The sequence below is a fragment of the Hyperolius riggenbachi genome, chromosome 8 (assembly GCF_040937935.1).
Source record: "Hyperolius riggenbachi isolate aHypRig1 chromosome 8, aHypRig1.pri, whole genome shotgun sequence".
In the NCBI taxonomy this organism is placed as follows: Eukaryota; Metazoa; Chordata; class Amphibia; order Anura; family Hyperoliidae; genus Hyperolius; species Hyperolius riggenbachi.
This window is the reverse complement of record NC_090653.1, coordinates 198174803-198195969: the sequence shown is the minus strand read 5'-3', so window position 1 is coordinate 198195969 and position 21167 is coordinate 198174803. Positions and strand designations below refer to the sequence as shown.

Sequence of the window (21167 nt, the reverse complement as noted above, 5' to 3'; positions counted from 1 at the left end):
GAATCCGCATGCGTTGCCCGCATGCAGATTCGCACAGCCAATACAAGTGGATGGCCCTGTTTCCACTTGTCAGTTTTTTCCAGCGATTTTCTGTGCAGGATTTTTCTGCACGGTAGAGCCTGCAGAATTCGCCTGCGTGAGAAATGCAGGCGATTCGCAGGCTATGTATTTGATAGGGAAAATGCACATGCGTTTTTTGCTGCGATTTCGCGTGCGAATTCGCATGAAAACTAATGTAAATTGAACCAGGCAGTGACATGGTTAAATTCGCATATACCCTGCCTATGCGAAATCGCATGCGAAATTGTGGCAAAAACGCATGCGGAATCGCATCCGCATTCGATTTCGTCAGCGGTGGAATCCCAGCGATTCGCACCGCACTAGTGGAAACGATCCCAGGTTTTTACATATTAGGTTCGCTTGCAATTTTATGTTACAGATTCAGTGTTAGGCCACAGAATAACATATAAACCATAGCATCCTGCATGGTTTTGTAAAGTATTACCACTGTCTTTTATTAAGATTTAGAGACAGATGCAGAATTTTGAATGTGCTACATTTTTGTGCCTGTTATGCAAGTGTGCATGTACAAAGTGTTATTGAATTGAGCTCTTTGAAATTTGACCATAGCACTCTAGCACCTTTCCCCAGTTTAATCTATGTAACATGCCTCTATGTATCCTCTTGGAAAAGCCTAGATTTTTATGTCTCGTGATTTTCAGATCTTGTTCTGAGTCAGTGACACAGACTTGGGGTTGGTTTACAAAGGTTGGAGAACACTGGAGAACAGAAGTAATCTACAATATCTGGAGTGGATTTATTTGTTTTATTTTCTGCTATGCGGTGGGAAAAGTTTGCAACTCATACTGTATGTAGGTGGTAGAGCATAGTCTGGTTGCTGATAGATTATTAAAGAAGAGATTGTGTATACATCTAGAGGTTTTTTTTTCCTTTGTTATTTTAAATAAATCCAGGATATTCCAATCTTAAGTGTATGCCGACAATCATCATGTGACAGCTAATTTACTAATCTTACATCTACTCTTCTAAGCTCTGAAATGATCAAGTTAAAGTGGACCTGAACTCTTGCACAGCACAGAAGAAAAACATTTAGAAATGCACCCTGTATGTATCTACAACACGTTCCAAATTATATCTTTCTCTGATTTCCCTAAATAGTTGATGCAAGTTGCAGTTAGCATACATTTTGAGACATCAACCACTAGAGTATAATTCAAATGTTTCTGAACAAACCTCCTAATGATAAAGGTATGTTTTTCTAAAATAAAAAAAAAAACTAATAATGCACTGTTCCAAATTATTACGCACAGCAGTTTCAAAACATTTTATAGGTCATAAAGAACTGAAAATTTGTTGAATTTGCAGCATTAGGAGGTTATATTTATTGAAATAAAAAGCTATTTCAAACAAAAACAGCTTAACAGGTCAAGTTACATACAGTATAAACATAGGACCCCTTATTTGATAGTAGCTTTACAATGCTTGCATCCATTGAACTTGTCAGTTTTTGGAGAGTTTCTGCTTGAATTCCTTTGCAGGATGTCAGAATAGCCCCCCAGAGCTGCTGTTTGGATGTAAACTGCCTCCCACTCTCATAGATCTTTTGCTTGAGGTTGCTCCAAAGGTTCTCAATAGGATTGAGGTCAGGGGAGGCTGGGGGGCACACCATGAGTTTCTCTCCTTTTATGCCAATAGCAGCCAATGATGCAAAGGCAATCCTTGCAGCATGAGATGGTACATTGTCAAACATGAAGATGATTTGATCACAAATAATATGGTTCTTCTTTTTGTACCATGGAAGAAAGTGGTCAGTCTAAAAGGGCTCAACAGCTCTCTTGCCATGATTACAGTCCCAAATAATACTCCGCCACCTCCTTACAGAAATTGCAGCCTTGTTGGGGAGTGGTGGCTGTTAACCAACTATCCACTACTTCATCCATCTTGACCATGAAGAGTTGTGTGGCACTTATCAGTAAACAAGACTGTTTGAAATTAGACTTCTTGTAGTTCTGGGCCCACTGCAGCTGTTTCTACTTGTTAGCTTAGGTTAGGGGTGGTTGAATAGAAGGTTTATGCGCTGAAATCCTCTGGAGAATCCTGCACTTGGATGTTCACGGGGCTCCAAAGGCATCAGCAACTTCAAATATGTGTTTTCTGCTTTGTAATGGCATTTTAGTAGCTGTTTTCTTAATCTGATATATTTGTTTGACAGAACCATTCCTCGTTTTGCTTTTATCTGCACAAACCTGTGTGTGCTCTGAGTCAGCCACAAATATAACAGTATGATTTTCATGCTTACGTTTTCGTGATATATAAAGGTTTTCATACCTTGTCCAAGACATTCAACTATTTCACACTTTTCGGGCAGCAGAGAGATTATTTTACTTTCTCGTATTGCTTGAAAATGGTAGTCTGCTTACTAATGTGGAACACCCTTTTTTAGTAGTTTTTCTTTAAATCGGGCTCACCTGGCAAACTAGTTATCAGAGATGTCCAAGATTGATTTCAGTGACCAAAAGAGCCCTGAGACACAATACCATCCATGAGTTTAATTGTAAAACAAAATAATTAATCTTTACGACACTTATATACAATTTGCATAATAATTTGGAACGCAGTGTAGAGAGTTTTGCCTGTCTAATTCCCCCTCATTTGTGACTAAGCACAAGTTTTAATTTGAGCCCCCAGCTGTGTCATCTGCCTGCCACAGCAGAGAGGTAACTAGTAAATACAGGATGTTAACAATAAGTCTGCTCCCATGAAAGCAGGAAGTAGAAACAATGCAGATTTATTGCAGGATTTGTACCAACTATAACAAAGAAATGTGTTAAAGGTTATTATGCTGTTGCATATCTTTGGGAGCAGGGAGGAAGTTCTGGGTTCAAGTCCACTTTAAAGATGGTCACAGATTTGCTGGATCACTTCTGTTCTCCAGTGTTGTCCTACGTTTTTTAATATCATTAAATTTTCCCCGGGGTGTATTATAGTCAGAGGATAAGCTATAAGCTACGGATAAAGGCATATGCAAGTTAACAATAGCTCCAATAGCTCTGCAAGGCTCATACACTTATGCAACTTTTCCGCCCAACTATCATCTAAACTTGGTCTGTTGGACAATAGTTGGGCATGTGTATGCATGTGTGACAAACGACTAGACGAGCGACTGATAACTGTGTGGTTTGCCTGATCTAACCAGCGGATCAACTCACATGACTGTTGAGCTTATATCGTGCAGTTGCATTTATGTATGGTGGGATGCGAAAGTTTGGGCAATCTTGTTAATCGTCATGATTTTCCTGTATAAATCGTCGGTTGTTACGATAAAAAATGTCAGATAGATATATCATATAGGAGACACACAGTGATATTTGAGAAGTAAAATGTTTGTATATTGGATTTATAGAAAGTGTGCAATAATTGTTTAAACAAAATTAGGCAGGTGCATAAATCTGGGCACCACAAAAAAGAAATGAAATCAATATTTAGTAGATCCTCCTTTTGCAGAAATTACAGCCTCAGTTGGACAGCAGTGTCACCTGATGTGGAATTTGATTGGAAACCAGCAAATGACGGCTTTCTGGCTTCCATGTGCATTGGTGGTGCCAGCACTGCTATTCTATATGCGGACCACCAATATTTAAAGATGCAGCTGACCGCATCTATAAGTAATACATTTTGTGTGTGGGGGGCCGGTAAAAAAGCCTCAGGGGGGCCACATTCGGCCCGCGGGCCTTAGTTTGAGGACCACTGCTCTAAACGCTTCCTGTAGGTTCCAATGAGAGTCTGGATTCTGGTTGAAGGTATTTTGGACCATTCCTCTTTACAAAACATCTCTAGTTCATTCATGTTTGATAACTTCTGAGCATGGACAGCTCTCTTTAACTCACACCACAGATTTTCAAGAATATTCAGGTCTGGGGACTGAGATGGCCACTCCAGAATGTTGTACTTGTTCCTCTGCATGAATGCCTTAGTGGATTTTGAGCAGTGTTTAGGGTCATTGTCTTGTTGAAAGATCCAGCCCCGGCGCAGCTTCAGCTTTGTCACTGATTCCTGGACATTGGTCTCCAGAATCTGCTGATACTGAGTGGAATCCATGTGTCCCTCAACTCCATTCCAAAATGAAGCTTGCTTGTCCAAATGTGCTTTAGCATACCTCAAGCTGCTGTGCTGTGGGTGAAGAAAAGGCTTCCTCTGCATTACTCTCAAATACAGCATCTCCTTGTGTAAAGTGTGCGCATGCTTGAACGATGCACAGTGACTCCATCTGCAGCAAGATGATGTTGTAGGTCTTTGGTGCTGGTCTGCGGGTTGACTCTGAATGTTCTCACCATTCGTCGCTTCTGTCTGTCTGAGATTTTTCTTAGTCTGCCACTTCAAACCTTAACTTGAACTGAGCCTGTGGTCTTCCATTACTTCCAATATGTTCCTAACTGTGGAAATAGACGGCTGAAATCTCTGAGACAGCTTTCTGTAGCTTTCCCCTAAACTATAATGGTGAACAAGCTTTTTCTTCAGGTCATTTGAGAGTTGTTTTGAGACCCCCATGTTGCTACTCTTCAGACAAAATTAAAAGAGGAGGGCAACTTAAAATTGACCCCCTTAAATACTTTTTCTAATAATTGGATTCACCTCTGTATGTAGGTCAGGGGTCACTGAGCTTACCAAACCAATTTGAGTTCCAATAATTCGTTCTAGAGGTTTTGGAATCAATAAAATGACAAATTAAGTGCCCAAATGTATGCACCTGCCTAATTTTATTTAAACATTCATTACAAACTTTCTGTAAATCCAATAAACTTCATTTCACTTCTCAAATATCACTGTGCGTGTCTCTTGTATGATATATTTAACTGACATTTTTTTGCATAAAAACCAATGATTTATACAGGAAAATCATGATAATTAACAAGGTTTCCCAAACTTTTGCATCCCACTGTATCTGGCTAATTGGTCACTCAGTGATCTGTCATGACTTCCGTGATTTCCGCACATCGCTAACCATTGTTTAACTAGTTTTTATTAGACCATGTTATACGATATCGTGAAAACAATCATTTATTGGAAAAAGTCGTCCGTCGCGTAAAAAGTAGTCGCAAAAATTGCATCATGGGTACAGACCTTCTGGCACACTGATTGGTTCAGGGACCCTATGATTCATTGCACCAGTCATTGCTGCCTGGGGAGAGGGGGGCATTGGGGGGGGGGTACTCATGAACACTATATGTGTATATATATATATATATATATATATATATATATTCAATGAGGGACTGGGAGAATACTGATTGGTCAAGGGAACACATGATCACATGCTCCCTTGGGCCAATCACTGCAGCCACAGGGGTCAAGGGATCAACCACTGCTGCAGAAGTGGAGATCACATACAGGATCATTACAGGAAGTCATGTACTTCCTGTGTGCATTTTTCGAGAATGATCACTCTTAATAGCTGTACCAGCAATCAGTCCTGCTAAACAGGCATGGATTGGCTCAGGGGAGCTGTCGGAAACGTGCACATTCGCGCGCAATAGCGTGCAGCAGCCGGCTGAGTGCATGAACGTGAATCAGTTAAAAATGTATGTCACACAAACATTTATTTAGACTCCTATTTGTGATGAAATTACCACCAGATTTGTTTGGGAAAGTACTCCTAAATAGGTTGTACTTTATAGTATAGACCTGAAATGTGCTTATAAAAATAAGAGTAAAGGCAAAATTGCTTTTTGGGCAGTATAACATAGCATACCAGGCTGCAATGCTTCTTAGTTCAAAATCAGTGGTCCCAAACCATGAAGACTCCCACTGTGGACACTTTTGTATGCTGGAAGCGTAAAAACACTTCCCACACTGGAATAGCATTATGCGGAGTATGGAAACTGCCCAAATCCTTAAGAGTGGAATAAATTATTTTCATCTAAGTAGTGCTGCACTAAGTATTGATTAAAACATTTCAGTGCTTTTTTTTGTTTGTAAGAAATATTGGCAGACATTTCCCTATTTCTTATATACTGTATTTGCAAATTAATTCATTTCCCATATCTGTGATTTATAAAGTGCACATTATGTGAACATTTCTGTGTATGTGTTACTTTAAGGCTTCTTGCACATAGGGACGTTACAGGCGCACGTTAGTGCAGCCTGTAACGCTTCCCCAACGCACAGCAATGTAACACAAGTGGGCTGTTCACACTGCCCACGTTGCGTTACATTGTAACGCAGCAAAGTGCTGCATGCTGTGCGTTCTACGCGGCTAAGCCGCGTTAGACTGTTTGCACATGCTCAGTCATGTTGGGGAGGAGGGGAGAGCGGCCGGGCACATGGCTAATTAATATTCACTGCACTCAGTGACGTGCAGTGTTTACTTCCTGGAGCGGCCGCTCTGTGCGGCGATTGGCCGGGTGGGACCACGTGATGCCGCATGCGTCCAAGAGTACGCATCACGGCATCACGGACGCCAGAGTGAGCTGCACAACGCGGCTCACTCCGACGTCCACACCAGAGAGCACCAGGCGTTGCGTTAGGGGCACGTTATGTGCCCTATAACGTCCCCTAATCGCAACGTCCTGGTGTGTAACTAGCCTAAAGAGAATCTGAAGTAAAAATAAACTTATGATATAATGATTTGTAGGTGTAGTACAGCTAAGAAATACAACATTAATAGCAAAGAAACAAGTCATATATTGTTTCTGGTACAGGAAGAGTTAATAATTTTTTATCCATGCTAAAGAGCCCCTCTGAGCTGTTTTCTGGAGGGCTATACATAAAAAAATAGTGACAGAAAGCTTCATATAATGGTTTTATTCAGATAAGTTCAAGGGGTCATTAGCTCTGCAAACCACACTCTGTATTTTAAACTATAAAACACAGCAAACTGCAAATATGACAGTATGATGCAATGCTATAAAAAAAGCTATATAACTGAAAATAAAAATATGAGACTCATTTCTTTGCTACTAAAGTTCTATTCCTTATCCGAACTACACATACAATTCATTATACCATGTTTTTTTTTTCACTTCAGTGTCACTTTAAGTACAGCTGAACACCGCAAATACTAACAATATTAATAAAGTGCATCTCTAAAAAACCCTTTAGAGATGTATTTTGTTAAACCAGGAGGGTACCACTGTGACTTGGATGAGGTCCCACCTAGTCATCGTTCTCAAGGTGATGCCATTTTGTGCTGAAATTTACTCTTTTATGTAACCCGCACTTTATGTGTTTTATGGGCAATTATCACCTTTGTTTTTTATAGGGTGGTCATTCATAGGTATGAATACCCCTGACAGACCATGTATGTATAAAGGATCGCTGAGTACCTCAAAATGGTTAAGACTCCTATTTTGTATTAATTTGTTACTGTAATTTTACTTATAAAGGTCTCGTGATATTTGTAAATCAAATTCCCACATGTATATTTTTGTGTTGCATTAATAATTTCTTTTTATTTTTGCTAGGTGAATATATAGTCATGACTACCCACTTTCATTTGAAGAGAAAAATTGGATACTTTGTTATTCAGACTTATCTACCATGTATAATGACAGTTATCCTGTCTCAAGTATCCTTCTGGCTTAACAGAGAGTCTGTCCCAGCCAGGACTGTGTTTGGTAAGTACAGTACAAAATCACATTAATTTATGCAAGAATCATCTACTGTAGAGTAATGCCAGGCACAAATATACAGTACATTTTCCTAAATTGTCAATTTTGCAAAAATCACAAAAGAATCTAAATATAATTTGAATGTTTGAGTAAATGTGGTTAAATTGTGTATCTCTAGCATTGTCTAAAATTATTTAATTAAAAACTATTACAAATAATAAATCATTCTTAACTTGTCAGTTTAAGTTTACATGGATGTGTTCAGTGGCGTAGCTAAGGAGCAGTGGGCCCTGATGCAAGTTTTACAATGGGTCCCCCCAAGCCCTCTATACACAGCAATTGATACGGTGCACCAAAACCTGCCAATGGCAACCAGTGTCTAATGTGCAAGAAGGAGATGGGGAACAGTTTGTTAATAATTACCACTATTCAAAGTATCTATAGAACTGATTATTATGAACACAGGACCAATAGAGAGCTAATACTGTAGTTGAGGGAGGGCTTTTCGGGGCCTCTCTGGCCCAAGGGCCCCGATGCAGTTGCAACCTCTGCAACCCTTATTGCTACGCCCCTGGATGTGTTCATTTTTATTGGATCAAAAGTGCCATGCCATTGAACAACTTGTGAAGCATGTGTGGCCAACAGAAAATGCCCCAAACTTCATATTCTTTCAAAGCACATCAATCTAAATATCCAGTCATGACATATTTGATCTATTATTTTATATAAGATGAGTGTGCCATCCTAATACTGCTTTCTCTATCATTGGCTTTTGATACAGTTGATCATGAAATCTTGCTTAACCTAGCTGCTAGAGTACTGTGGCATTGATGGTTTTGTCCTCCATTGGTTCTCCTCCTTCCTGGCTGGCAAAACAGGTAGCCTTGGGAGCCTTTCCGGTCTAACCCTGTACCACTAAAATATGGTATGGTACAGGGCTGGATACTACCCCTTTTGTTGTTCACTATATACATGCTGCCACTCGGAAATATCATCCAAAAACACGGTCTAACATACCACTGCTACGCTGATGATACCCAGCTATATTTGTCATTCAAACGCGCATTGACAGACCCCATTCGAAAATAAACACATGCTTAGCTGAGCTTAAACTAAATGCTGACAAAACTGAGGTTCTTGGTATTGGAGGTCAGCGCCTAGTAACAAAGCAGCTCCAGACACAGTGCACACCACTTAGGGTAGGGAACTCAGACCTTACTAGTTCAAACACTGTGCGCAGCTTGAGTTTACTGATTCATGGGGAATTAAACTTCAGGAATCAAATTTCAGTGGCACAAAGATGACAGTTACCTGGCACTGCTGCAAAAATTGTGGGATTTTCTTTTTATTTATCCAAGTAGTTTGGCATCAAATACAGTTCAATCCAACATTATGTAAGTAGTGTGCATACTGCAGTCTGGGAAGCTTGAGCAGCGGGCACTGGAGAGTCTGACGGCTGTCTGCACACTGGCCTCCACCCTCCCTGATGCGTCAGTGAAAGATTCGGCATGCATGATCTAAACCCTGCCCAACACTATTGTTCTCCCTCCTAACCCTTTCCAATCTATCCTGTGCCACTCTGCGTCCCTCTACTTTCCTCCCTACCTCTACCCATTAGAGAAGCCCACTTCTTCAACATCTTCAAGAAGGCCCTCAAAACTCACCTTTTCACTCTGGTCTACCACCCCTCACAAGTGCTCTAAACCCGCAGCTGAACTCTGGTCCCCTACCTTTCGTGTCTCTACCTCTCCCTCTAGATTGTAAGCCTTTGGGCAGGGTCCTCCTCCTTTTGTGTCCTACCTGATCATGCACCTCCATTACTGTGCACCCATGCTATGAATCTGAGTGAACTCAACTTGCCTAATCTACATGCTCCCATCCAGTGACTGACTAAGCATTACCTAGTACTCATACAGTGCTGCGTGGGTATTCACATAGAGTTTTTATGGGCTCTACCCCAAAAGTTGGCCACCGGGTCGGCTGCGTTGTGCTGTCTCGTAAGCCTCCCTCCGTGTGTCCACGTCTATCCCCACGGTAGTTGGTAAAAGCCGTGTTTACTAGTTTTGTCGCTTAAAACGACTCTTCAGAAGCATGCGCGGCCATCTACTAACTAAAATGTATACCTTTTGCGTTAAAATCGCCCTCCCGCGATAACCCTCTGATTTCTGGATTAGGGCGGTTTTACTGCAAAGGGTATACATAAGCGCTGAAGACCCATCTGACAGACGGTCATAGTTACATAGTTACATAGTTATTATGATTGAAAAAAGACATACGTCCATCGAGTTCAACCAGTACAAAGTACAACTCCAGCCTGCTCCCTGACATATCCCTGTTTTTATATTTTAACGGTGGGTGGCCACTGCTTGGGGTGTGGTGTGGTGGTTATCTCACTGAAGTGGATTGTTTTGGCCTCAGTGTCAGAAGAGGATATTGCTCTGTTTACATTGCTGGTTACCTGCTACTTGCAAGGACTCTGTGCTGGGACATTTGAGCGCAGCTTAGTTTGTGAAATTTCTCATAGTGCATTTGTTGAATAAACTAAAAATAGATATTAAAACTTCAGATCTGTAGAAGTTAATAAAAAAAAGGAAACCTTTCTTATTCTGCCTCTACTCACATATACAGGATCTTCTCAAAAAAATAGCATATTGTGATAAAGTTCATTATTTTCTGTAATGTACTGATAAACATTAGACTTTCATATATTTTAGATTCAAATACACACAACTGAAGTAGTTCAAGCCTTTTATTGTTTTAATATTAATGATTTTGGCATACAGCTCATGAAAACCCCAAATTCCTATCTCAAAAAATTAGCATATTTCATCCGACCAATAAAAGAAAAGTGTTTTTAAAACAAAAAAAAGTCAACCTTCAAATAATTATGTTCAGTTATGCACTCAATACTTGGTCGGGAATCCTTTTGCAGAAATGACTGCTTCAATGCGGTGTGGCATGGAGGCAATCAACCTGTGGCACTACTCAGGTGTTATGGAGGCCCAGGATGCTTCGATAGCGGCCTTAAGCTCATCCAGAGTGTTGGGTCTTGCGTCTCTCAACTTTCTCTTCACAATATCCCACTGATTCTCTATGGGGTTCAGGTCAGGAGAGTTGGCAGGCCAATTGAGTACAGTAATACCATGGTCAGTAAACCATTTAACAGTGGTTTTGGCACTGTGAGCAGGTGCCAGGTTATGCTGAAAAATGAAATCTTCATCTCCATAAAGCTTTTCAGCAGATGGAAGCATAAAGTGCTCCAAAATCTCCTGATAGCTAGCTGCGTTGACTCTGCCCTTGATAAAACACAGTGGACCAACACTGGACTTCAGGCATTTTAGCATTTCCCTCTCCCCAGTCTTCCTCCAGACTCTGGCACCTTGATTTCCGAATGACATGTAAAAGTTACTTTCATCCGAAAAAAGTACTTTGGACCACTAAGCAACAGTCCAGTGCTGCTTCTCTGTAGCCCAGGTCAGGCACTTCTGCTGCTGTTTCTGGTTCAAAAGTGGGTTCATGCTTCCATCTGCTGAAAAGCTTTATGGAGATGAAGATTTCATTTTTCAGCACGACCTGGCACCTGCTCACAGTACCAAAACCACTGGTAAATGGTTTACTGACCATGGTATTACTGTACTCAATTGGCCTGCCAACTCCCCCGACCTGAACCCCATAGAGAATCTGTGGGATATTTGTGAAGAGAAAGTTGAGAGACGCAAGACCCAACACTCTGGATGAGCTTAAGGCCGCTATCGAAGTATCCTGGGCCTCCATAACACCTGAGTAGTGCCACAGGGTGATTGCCTCCATGCCAAGCCGCATTGAAGCAGTCATTTCTGCAAAAGGATTGCCGCCAAGTATTGAGTGCATAACTGAACATAATTATTTGAAGGTTGTCTTTTTGTGTTTTAAAAACACTTTTCTTTTATTGGTCGGATGAAATATGCTAATTTTTTGAGATAGGAAATTTGGGTTTCATGAGCTGTATACCAAAATCATCAATATTAAAACAATAAACGGCTTGAACTACTTCAGTTGTGTGTATTTGAATCTAAAATATATGAAAGTCTAATGTTTATCAGTACATTACAGAAAATAATGAACTTTATTACAATTTGCTAATTTTTTGAGAAGATCCTGTACATATTTATGCAGAGGCTTGATGATGTCTAGAAACCCAGACTTCCACTGACTGCACATGTGCACATGCATGAGTGTACACATATATGCACAAGCTTGCTGCCAGACATTGCCTCAGTTCACAATAGCACTTTACATTTGTCCAGAGCAGAAAACAAGCGCAAAATTGTATAATGTAAGGCTAGGTTCACAGTGGGCTTTGCGTTACTTGCAATAGCAGAAAGGCAACAGAATGGAAAGATAGTCACCACATGTTAACCATTTGTTGCTTTGTATGCAGTGATACAGTCAATGAAAAGTATGCTTCACTGTAATAGTTAACACGCTTGTTTTGCAGTAATGCACTGCAGGCACTGTGACCAGAACATTGGGGTTACATTGCAGTGTGACATTCTGTGTTACAATGCTTCCAGAACAGTTCACAATTTGCTGCAGATCTGTTCTGCACAAAGTGGAGAGGACAATTATTATTTTATTCAGTTATATGGTGTGGACAGTTATATGGAACAGACACAATTTTTTTCTGCTGCCCGGGGGGAAGGAGAGAGAGGGGGACTGAAGGGCTTAAGGAGGACTGGTGGGCTGGAGAAGGCACAGTGGGCTTCTGGCTGGCTGGAGGCCTGGTGGGCTCTTGCTGGAGGCATAAAGAGTTTCCGGGTGGAGCCTGGAGGCTTTGTGGGCTCTTGGCTGGCTGGAAGCCTGGACGGCTTGTGACTTGCTGAAGTCTGGCGGCCAGGCTAGTGTGTGTGTGTGCAGACAGTAGTGTCAAAATGGCACCACATGCAAAGAGGTGGAGAATAGCTTTACTGGCTCAGGAATCAGTAATAGTCTTCCCCACCCCAGATACAGTATTTGATGACCATTATGCTCCCCACCCCCAGATATTTGTATTAGGTAGTATTAGTGTCCCCTCCTCCTTAAGTATTACAAAGCATTTGTACCCCCAGATATTAGAATTAGGTAGCCCTTGCACCCCGCCTCCCCACAGTAGGCTTCAGTATTAAGTAGACTTTGCCCCTCCCCACCATATATTTGTATTAGCTATCCTTTGTGCCCCCTCACTTGCATGATCATCACAGCTCCTATGTTTGATTCTGTCTGCTGGCTACAAATATTATTATTTATATAGTGCCTACATCTTCCGCAGTGCTTTACGGAGTTTATAGTCTTGTCAGTAGCTGTGCCTTAGAGGGGCTCACAATGTAATCCCTGCCATAGTCAAATGTCCATTGCAGTCTAGGGCCAATTACCTTCTCCCTCTATCTAATGTGCAGTCAATATGCAGTCCCCGAACAAGCTTATTTATGTTCTAAGCAACTAGGCAGGGGGCTGAATGTGAAGACAGCTCTACTATGTAAAGTAAACATGCTCTCAAAGAGAATATTGGCTATACAATAAGAGGGATAGAGTATAAGAGGAGCTGATACAGATGTCTAAAAACTGGCACATGCCATTATAGCCCTTAGGGCAAGTATAATTGCTAAACAACGATACCTATACCAATTATATCAGTAAACATAGAGCCTACAGTATACCTGTTATATAAGGGACTAAAAATGCATAATATTTATAATAAAGCTTTTCATTTTTACTTTAGGAGTCACCACAGTTTTGACTATGACAACACTGAGTATCAGCGCAAGGAACTCTCTACCCAAGGTTGCTTATGCAACAGCAATGGACTGGTTCATGGCTGTATGTTACACTTTTGTCTTCTCTGCACTTATCGAGTTTGCTACAGTCAATTATTTCACAAAAAGAGGCTGGGCCTGGGATGGAAAAAAAGCTCAGGAAGGTCAAACATTTAAGGTAAGAGACAAGGGGCATTAAGACTAGATAGGATGGGTTTTGGAATTAATATGTACTTTACTAAAAAAAAGCCTGAATACTTTGAATGATACAAAGAACAATACTGTAGCAAATCAGAACTGGGAAAATGTGTAATAGAAAATGGTGCATAAAAAGTCTGTGAACAGTCTGTGAACCCTAAAATCACTGAAGCAGCGTTTTTTTATTCAATAAATATTTGATGTTTCAAAGTTAGATCCAGGAAACCTTATAAATGGTGTGGTTAGGGGGTTAGTGAAGGTGTTTTAAATCAGTTTTCAGATCGGACAGAATTTGTCAGTCACAAGGGCACCATGATTAATATAATAATCATGAGGCCTTTTTTCCACTGGGTTGATTTGATTTTCACCAAGAAGCAAAAGTAGTGCATGCAGAATGTTTTCCTTCGTTTGGGTCAATGGTTGCACAAAAATATCACATAGCAAATGTGATCTTGCCATTTCCCAATTTAAAATATTTCCTCACTTTGTTTATACTGTCAGAAACTTTAATCGTGCAGCGAAAATGTCTCGAAAGCGGAATCATTGCATCACAACGCATGTGGAAAGTATAGAGAAAATTGTGATTGCACAGCAGCACATTAGGGGCCAATGCCAGACACTATTTTCAGTGTTTACTGCTGCCCTCTGTCCCTATTGTGAAAATTTTTATCACTTCCCCTCCAGAGAGATAAAACATTATTTTTTGTAGAGTGGTGAAGAGTTAGGCCTCTTTCACAGTGCGACGTTAAAGTCGCACGTTAGAAAATGTTCCAACACAGACTAACGCACAGCAATGCAAAGTCTGTGCAACATTCACAGTGCACACGTTGCGTTGTGTGTAACGTGTAGCAATATTTAGTAAATTGCTGCATGCTGTGCGTTTAGCAATACATTTGCTGTGTTATTTGTTGCACATGCTCAGTCATGTTTTTTTTTTTATTTAAATGTAACGCATGTGCCGCCTTTGTTCCATCAGTATGTGACGAAAACGGTGCATCAAGGGACACATAACGTAGTACAAAACAACGTCCAATTTTATAACCTACATGCGCTGTGTTAGGGGCACGTTGTGTGACTTTAACGTCATATCAAACGCACCGTCCCACTGTGAAAGAGGCCTTAAGGACAGTACCCACCTCGGAATTCTTCCGATGATTTTCCAGACGATCGCGATGTGGGCACAGGGGCACAACCATGCGAACATCGCATAGCGTCGAGTGGCCATAATGACAGTCACGGCAGATCTTTAAGATCCCCAACAACTCCTGCGCAAAGTACTGTGATCGCTTGAAGTCTCGCTATGCCTGTCGCATGACATCTCACATACCCGCTGGCTGGAAGATGAAGGAAGATGGATCGTGGGAGCGCTTCTCCTCAGGGAGACATCACTGGATTCATCTCCCATCTCCTATTCAGAAGGAGACCTTGGGCAAGACTCACTGTCACGGACGGTTGCGGGGCCGCAGACGCGTCCTGGAACCGCCTGTGAAGAAAAAGCGATCGCACTCGATTCTCTGCATCGATTGCGCTTCAGATCGATAGAATCTGGATTGATGGTGTAGGAGCACCAGCTTAACTGCAGGATGGCTCTTTTGATATGCTAATGAGCCTGGGCCAGGCCTGTGTCCTGGAGGATGTTTGTTCTCAATTACCTCCATTTGGTGAGCCTTTCATAACAGGGAGAGCCAGGAAGCTAATCCCAGCAGGGGGCTATTCAAAACCTGCTTCCACTCCAGACTAAACGGCACCGAGCATGGGCCATAAGAAAGCATGGGTGGTAGGATTTCCTGTCGGTATACGAAAACCGTATATCGCACAGCTATGATATTCATATAGTCTTGTTTGGTAAAATCTGGCCATCGTGTTGATATGAAATTCATTGTGATGGCACATCCGGTTATTGAGATATGAATCTTCTCAGAAACCTGATCCGCTGCACTAGCCATGTCTGATATCATATTAATCGGTAGGTTCTGGGGATCGATAATATGTAATTATTATTTGTGTGTCGGCCGCGTAGGTCGGCCTAGAGAACATGTCAGGATTATGGGGCTGCTGAAAGCCCCTGCCCAGATGTGATTACCATAATCCGGCCTGGGGGCCGACTCTGGAAGCCCGCCTCTGAACTCAGCTCCATTAAAAGTGAATGAGCTGCCCGGGCAATGCAGTCCTCCAATTCCATCTATATGAGAACATTCTGCTGCCAGCCAGAGGACACATGGCTGGCGGACATCTTGCTGAACTTTGAATTGAGCTCTGAAACAAAGGGCACATGGCTAGCGGCCATCTTGTCGTAACTGAACAAAGGGCATCTTCCATTTTGTTTGAATTTTAAGTCTTGCTGAACTTTGAATTTATCTCTGGAACAAAGAACTTTGCGAACTTGAAACCAAGGACTTGATGATTTTCCCACAAAAGGACATATTTCCACAAACCCTAGGTATTTTCTCCCTTTTTATTTCATACTGGCTATTACTGTTTTAATAATTGTTGATTTTAATAATTGTCTGTATATATTAATTATTTATATTGCTTTCAATAAACCGACACTATCATAGTTACATAGTTACATAGTTATTTTGGTTGAAAAAAGACATACGTCCATCGAGTTCAACCAGTATAATGTACAACACCAGCCTGCTCCCTCACATATCCCTGTTGATCCAGAGGAAGGCGAAAAAACCCTTACAAGGCATGGTCCAATTAGCCCCTAAAGGGAAAAATTCCTTCCCGACTCCAGATGGCAATCAGATAAAATCCCTGGATCAACATCATTAGGCATTACCTAGCAATTGTAGCCATGGATGTCTTTCAACGCAAGGAAAGCATCTAAGTCAGTTGTTGTTCTAGCTACCCTATTATTCAGCACGCACAGAACTGATCCCGGGTCTCTGAAGAGACGCTACTATTGGTTGTTGTTGGCTAGACAGACTAGAGTGTGTTTAACCGTTTTTATTCGCAGGACTAGTCAGTCAGCGGGCTCCTCGGGCCCATGGTAACCGAGGTGGTGGCAGTTATACCCTGAATTAGTATGTATTTTGTAATTACCGTACCTCACAGGCTCCCTTCTGGTTTGTCTGCGGCTAATTCCCAACGGTTCCTGCGCATTGACTGCGACCAGAATTCGCACGATCCGTGCGCTGGCACCGTTTAGAAGGCCATTTGTGGTCTGACCACTAGGGCCTCCTGTGACAGTGTTTGGCAGCGGTTGGGACCTGTGTTGTGCTGAAAGTATCTAAGATAGCGCTAGCGCTATCCAGAAACGAAATAATTCGTTGGTGTAGCTGGAAGGCAATATATTTTTTACATATACAGAGAGACTGTGTAGCCAGTACCCCTCCCCAAAAGTTTTATTTTATTTGGCATGGAAATGTCCGGGAACTACAAGAACATGTGCCTGTCGGACCTGCAAAATCTTTGCCAAGCGAGAGGCATTGACGTTGGCCGCAGGAAACAACAGGACCTGGTAACGGACTTGTTTCAATGGGATACCCAGCAACTGCGGGAGCTGGATGTGTCTGCTGAGGTAGACGCCGGAACATCTGACCCAAATCGAGGGGAACCAGAGACTGAGAATCCTGACCGTACAGAGGTTGTGCATCCTGAGGGCCCTGCATTAACAGTTATGCAGGAGAATGTCAGTATGGTCCCCAATCCCAGAGTTTCTGAAAGTACTCGCCCGGAACTGGCCAGTACTGGACTGTCCATTTGTACTGATCCGCTAATGCAGCAGGCATTACGACAGCTGATGGAGACTGACCTGGACAAGTACCTGCAGTACATGCGAGAGGAACGCCAGGCTGCTGCTGCAGCTGCAGAACGTCACGCGGAGAGGGATGCCACTGAGCGAGAACGGGAGCGCCAACGACAGCATGAGCTAAACATGGCAAAAGTGCAACAGGCCAGCCGGAGTTCTTCGCCCAGCCTCCCTGCGGAAGGAGCTGCATCGCCCGTAAGTGCAAAATTTAAATTTGCTACTATTGAAAAAGACACAGACATTGACTTGTTTTTGCGATCTTTTGAAAAAGCGTGCCGTCAGTATCGTCTGTCCCAAGACCAGTGGGCCAGACATCTGACACCTTTGCTGCGCTACAAAGGGCTTGATGCTTTCGCAGAATTGCCTGCGGAGAAAGATAATGATTATGCCGCTATAAAAGACGCTATCATTACTAAGTTCCAGCTGACGCCAGAAGCCTATCGCAAACAGTTCAGGGCCTGGCAGAAAAAGTCTTCTGATTCGTACCGAGATGTGGTCAGCAGATTGCTCACCACACTCCGCCAGTGGACTCTAGGCCTCACCAAAGGGTCTTATGATGTCCCGGAGGACTTGATAGTCCTGGAACAATTTCTGAACATTTGCCCTACTGAGGTACGACAGTTTGTGCTAGAGCGCAAGCCGGCAACAGCAACTGTCGCTGCAGACCTCGCTGAGACTTTTGCGACTACCCGGGTGCCTGATGCATGCAGAACCGCACCATCCAGCTGGAGGGGAGGTCAGTCCAATACCTCGGCAGACTCTCCTGCCCCTGTGAGCTGTCAGCCACAGAGGCCACTCAGCGCAGCTGCTGCACCTAGGTCTGCAGCCCCTGGAGAGGTCACCTGTCACTACTGCCGCCAGCCCGGACACATGAAATTCGACTGTCCGGAGCGGAGACAGACACCACCAGCACCTGCAGCACCTGTATCACCTGTACCTCACCCACAGCAGATGCAACCCGCCAGCGAACCACAGCCTGGATCATCAGATTTTGTTATGTTTGCCCGCGGAAAGGAAATCTGCGACCGAACCGACCAGCAGCAACTTGTTAGAGTGAACGGCAAAGTTGTCACCGGATTCCGAGACACCGGAGCTGACATCACGTTAGTTCACTCACGCCTTGTGCCAAAGGAGAGCATCAGCTCCAGCCGATCCCTTGCCCTTACTGGAGTAGAGGGCACCCTTTTTCACATAGCCCACGCGAGAGTGAAGATGGATTGGGGAGTGGGAATCCAAGAAAGGAGAGGGATGTTGGGGTTATGAAGGAACTCACAGTCCCTGTGTTGCTGGGGACTGATTTGGGCAAGCTTGTGTCCTACTACGAACCTGCCATGACTGCCTTGTCGCTCACGGAAGGAGACGGACTCTCCACCCACCACCAGGTACTTTATACACTTGGGGGAGCACCAGGGGGAGGTGGGTTGAATGTGCCCAGTTCAAGGGTACCAGGTTCAATAGTGCCTGCTTCAAAGGCACCTGAGTTTGATGTACAGACTGTCTGCTGTGATGATGATGTAACTGTGCCTGAGTTTACCATACAACCTGTCTGTAATGAAAAAATGTCTATACCTGTCAATGTCATTAATGCATGCAACGATGATTTGAGTAATGCACGTCTGTGCCATTCTGAAGGTATACCTGTGCTAGCAGTACCGCGCAGCTGTACTGCTCAGAACCCGAGCTCAGAACAGGTGGACGGGGTTCTGGCATCCTCCCCCTCCTCTGACCGCAGGGATGAGACCTTTCAGTCGCTGGCCTCGTGTGATATGAGCAAGTTGGCTGAAACTGACAGCGTCCTCACAGCAGCACTACAAAGCGACCCAAGCCTGGAGGTGCTCAGGCAGCAAGCCTCTGAGTCCCTCGCAGACGGGGACGCTTTCAAGGTGTACTGGGAAGGTGGGAGACTGTACAGCGAGTCTGTACAGCCCCCTACCGGTGGATCACATGCGAATACCAAATGGCTTGTGGTCCCGAGTGCGTTCAGGGGACATGTGCTGAAATCCGCACATGCTAATCCTCTGACAGGGCACTCGGGTGTCCGCAAGACACTTGCCTGTATTTGGAAATACTGCAAAGCATGTGTCGTCTGTCAGGAGCGGGGGAGGTCCAGGGATTCCCGCGGGGGGGTCCCTTAGGTCCACAGCCGCTTCGCAGGGAGCCCCTGCGTGGGCTGGCTGCTGACCTACCCAAACCACTGCCCGTTGTCAGCAGTCCTGGCAGACGCCCCATCCGAACGCAGTGGCGCAAACGCCCTGGCCGGAACGGTCCATGTCGGGTCAAGCCTGAGGGTAGCGGACCGCGACCTGTCCAGGGGAACCGAGCCACCGGTTCCAATGGGTTTTCCCGCCGTACCGGCAACTCGAAACCCGTCAGCCAGGTTAGCGGCGCCGCCACACATCTTGCGGGTGTGTGGCTAAGCCACAGACAAGAGGGGGGGCTGTCACGGACGTTGCGGGGCCGTGCAGGATGGCTCTTTTGATATGCTAATGAGCCTGTGTCCTGGAGGATGTTTGTTCTCAATTACCTCCATTTGGTGAGCCTTTCATAACAGGGAGAGCCAGGAAGCTAATCCCAGCAGGGGGCTATTCTAAACCTGCTTCCACTCCAGACTAAACGGCACCGAGCACGGGCCATAAGAAAGCATGGGTGGTAGGATTTCCTGTCGGTATACGAAAACCGTATATCGCACAGCTATGATATTCATATAGTCTTGTTTGGTAAAATCTGGCCATCGTGTTGATATGAAATTCATTGTGATGGCACATCCGGTTATTGAGATATGAATCTTCTCAGAAACCTGATCCACTGCACTAGCCATGTCTGATATCATATTAATCGGTAGGTTCTGGGGATCGATAATATGTAATTATTATTTGTGTGCCGGCCGCGTAGGTCGGCCTAGAGAACATGTCAGGATTATGGGGCTGCTGAAAGCCCATGCCCAGATGTGATTACCATAATCCGGCCTAGGGGCCGACTCTGGAAGCCCGCCTCTGAACTCAGCTCCATTAAAAGTGAATGAGCTGCCCGGGCAATGCAGTCCTCCAATTCCATCTATATGAGAACATTCTGCTGCCAGCCAGAGGACACATGGCTGGCGGACATCTTGCTGAACTTTGAATTGAGCTCTGAAACAAAGGGCACATGGCTAGCGGCCATCTTGTCGTAACTGAACAAAGGGCATCTTCCATTTTGTTTGGATTTTAAGTCTTGCTGAACTTTGAATTTATCTCTGGAACAAAGAACTTTGCGAACTTGAAACCAAGGACTTGATGATTTTCCCACAAAAGGACATATTTCCACAAACCCTAAGTATTTTCTCCCTTTTTATTTCACTTTATTTCATTTTATTTTACTGGCTATTACTGTTTTAATAATTGTTGATTTTAATAATTGTCTGTATATATTAATTATTTATATTGCTTTCAATAAACCGACGCTATCGTCAGTTGTTGTTCTAGCTACCCTATTATTCAGCACGCACAGAACTGATCCCGGGTCTCTGAAGAGACGCTACTATTGGTTGTTGTTGGCTAGACAGAATAGAGTGTGTTAACCGTTTTTATTCGCAGGACTAGTCAGTCAGCGGGCTCCTCGGGCCCATGGTAACCGAGGTGGTGACAGTTATACCCTGAATTAGTGTGTATTTTGTAATTACCGTACCTCACAGGCTCCCTTCTGGTTTGTCTTCGGCTAATTCCCAACGGTTCCTGCGCATTGACTGCGACCAGAGTTCGCACGATCCGTGCGCTGGCACCGTTTAGAAGGCCATTTGCGGTCTGACTACTAGGGCCTCCTGTGACACTCCCTAAC

At 43.6% G+C, this 21167-nt stretch overlaps 1 protein-coding gene across 2 annotated transcripts in view; it reads left to right on the top strand.

Annotated features, from left to right (window-relative positions):
* The window catches only part of GABRA3 (gamma-aminobutyric acid type A receptor subunit alpha3), a 258307-nt gene that overhangs the window by 225607 nt on the left and 11533 nt on the right, over nucleotides 1-21167 (top strand). For both annotated transcript variants that reach the window (XM_068249708.1, XM_068249709.1), the window contains exons 8-9: nucleotides 7482-7634; nucleotides 13366-13577. In XM_068249708.1, the coding sequence (XP_068105809.1) occupies nucleotides 7482-7634; nucleotides 13366-13577 (365 nt within the window). The remainder of the gene's footprint in view (nucleotides 1-7481; nucleotides 7635-13365; nucleotides 13578-21167) is intronic.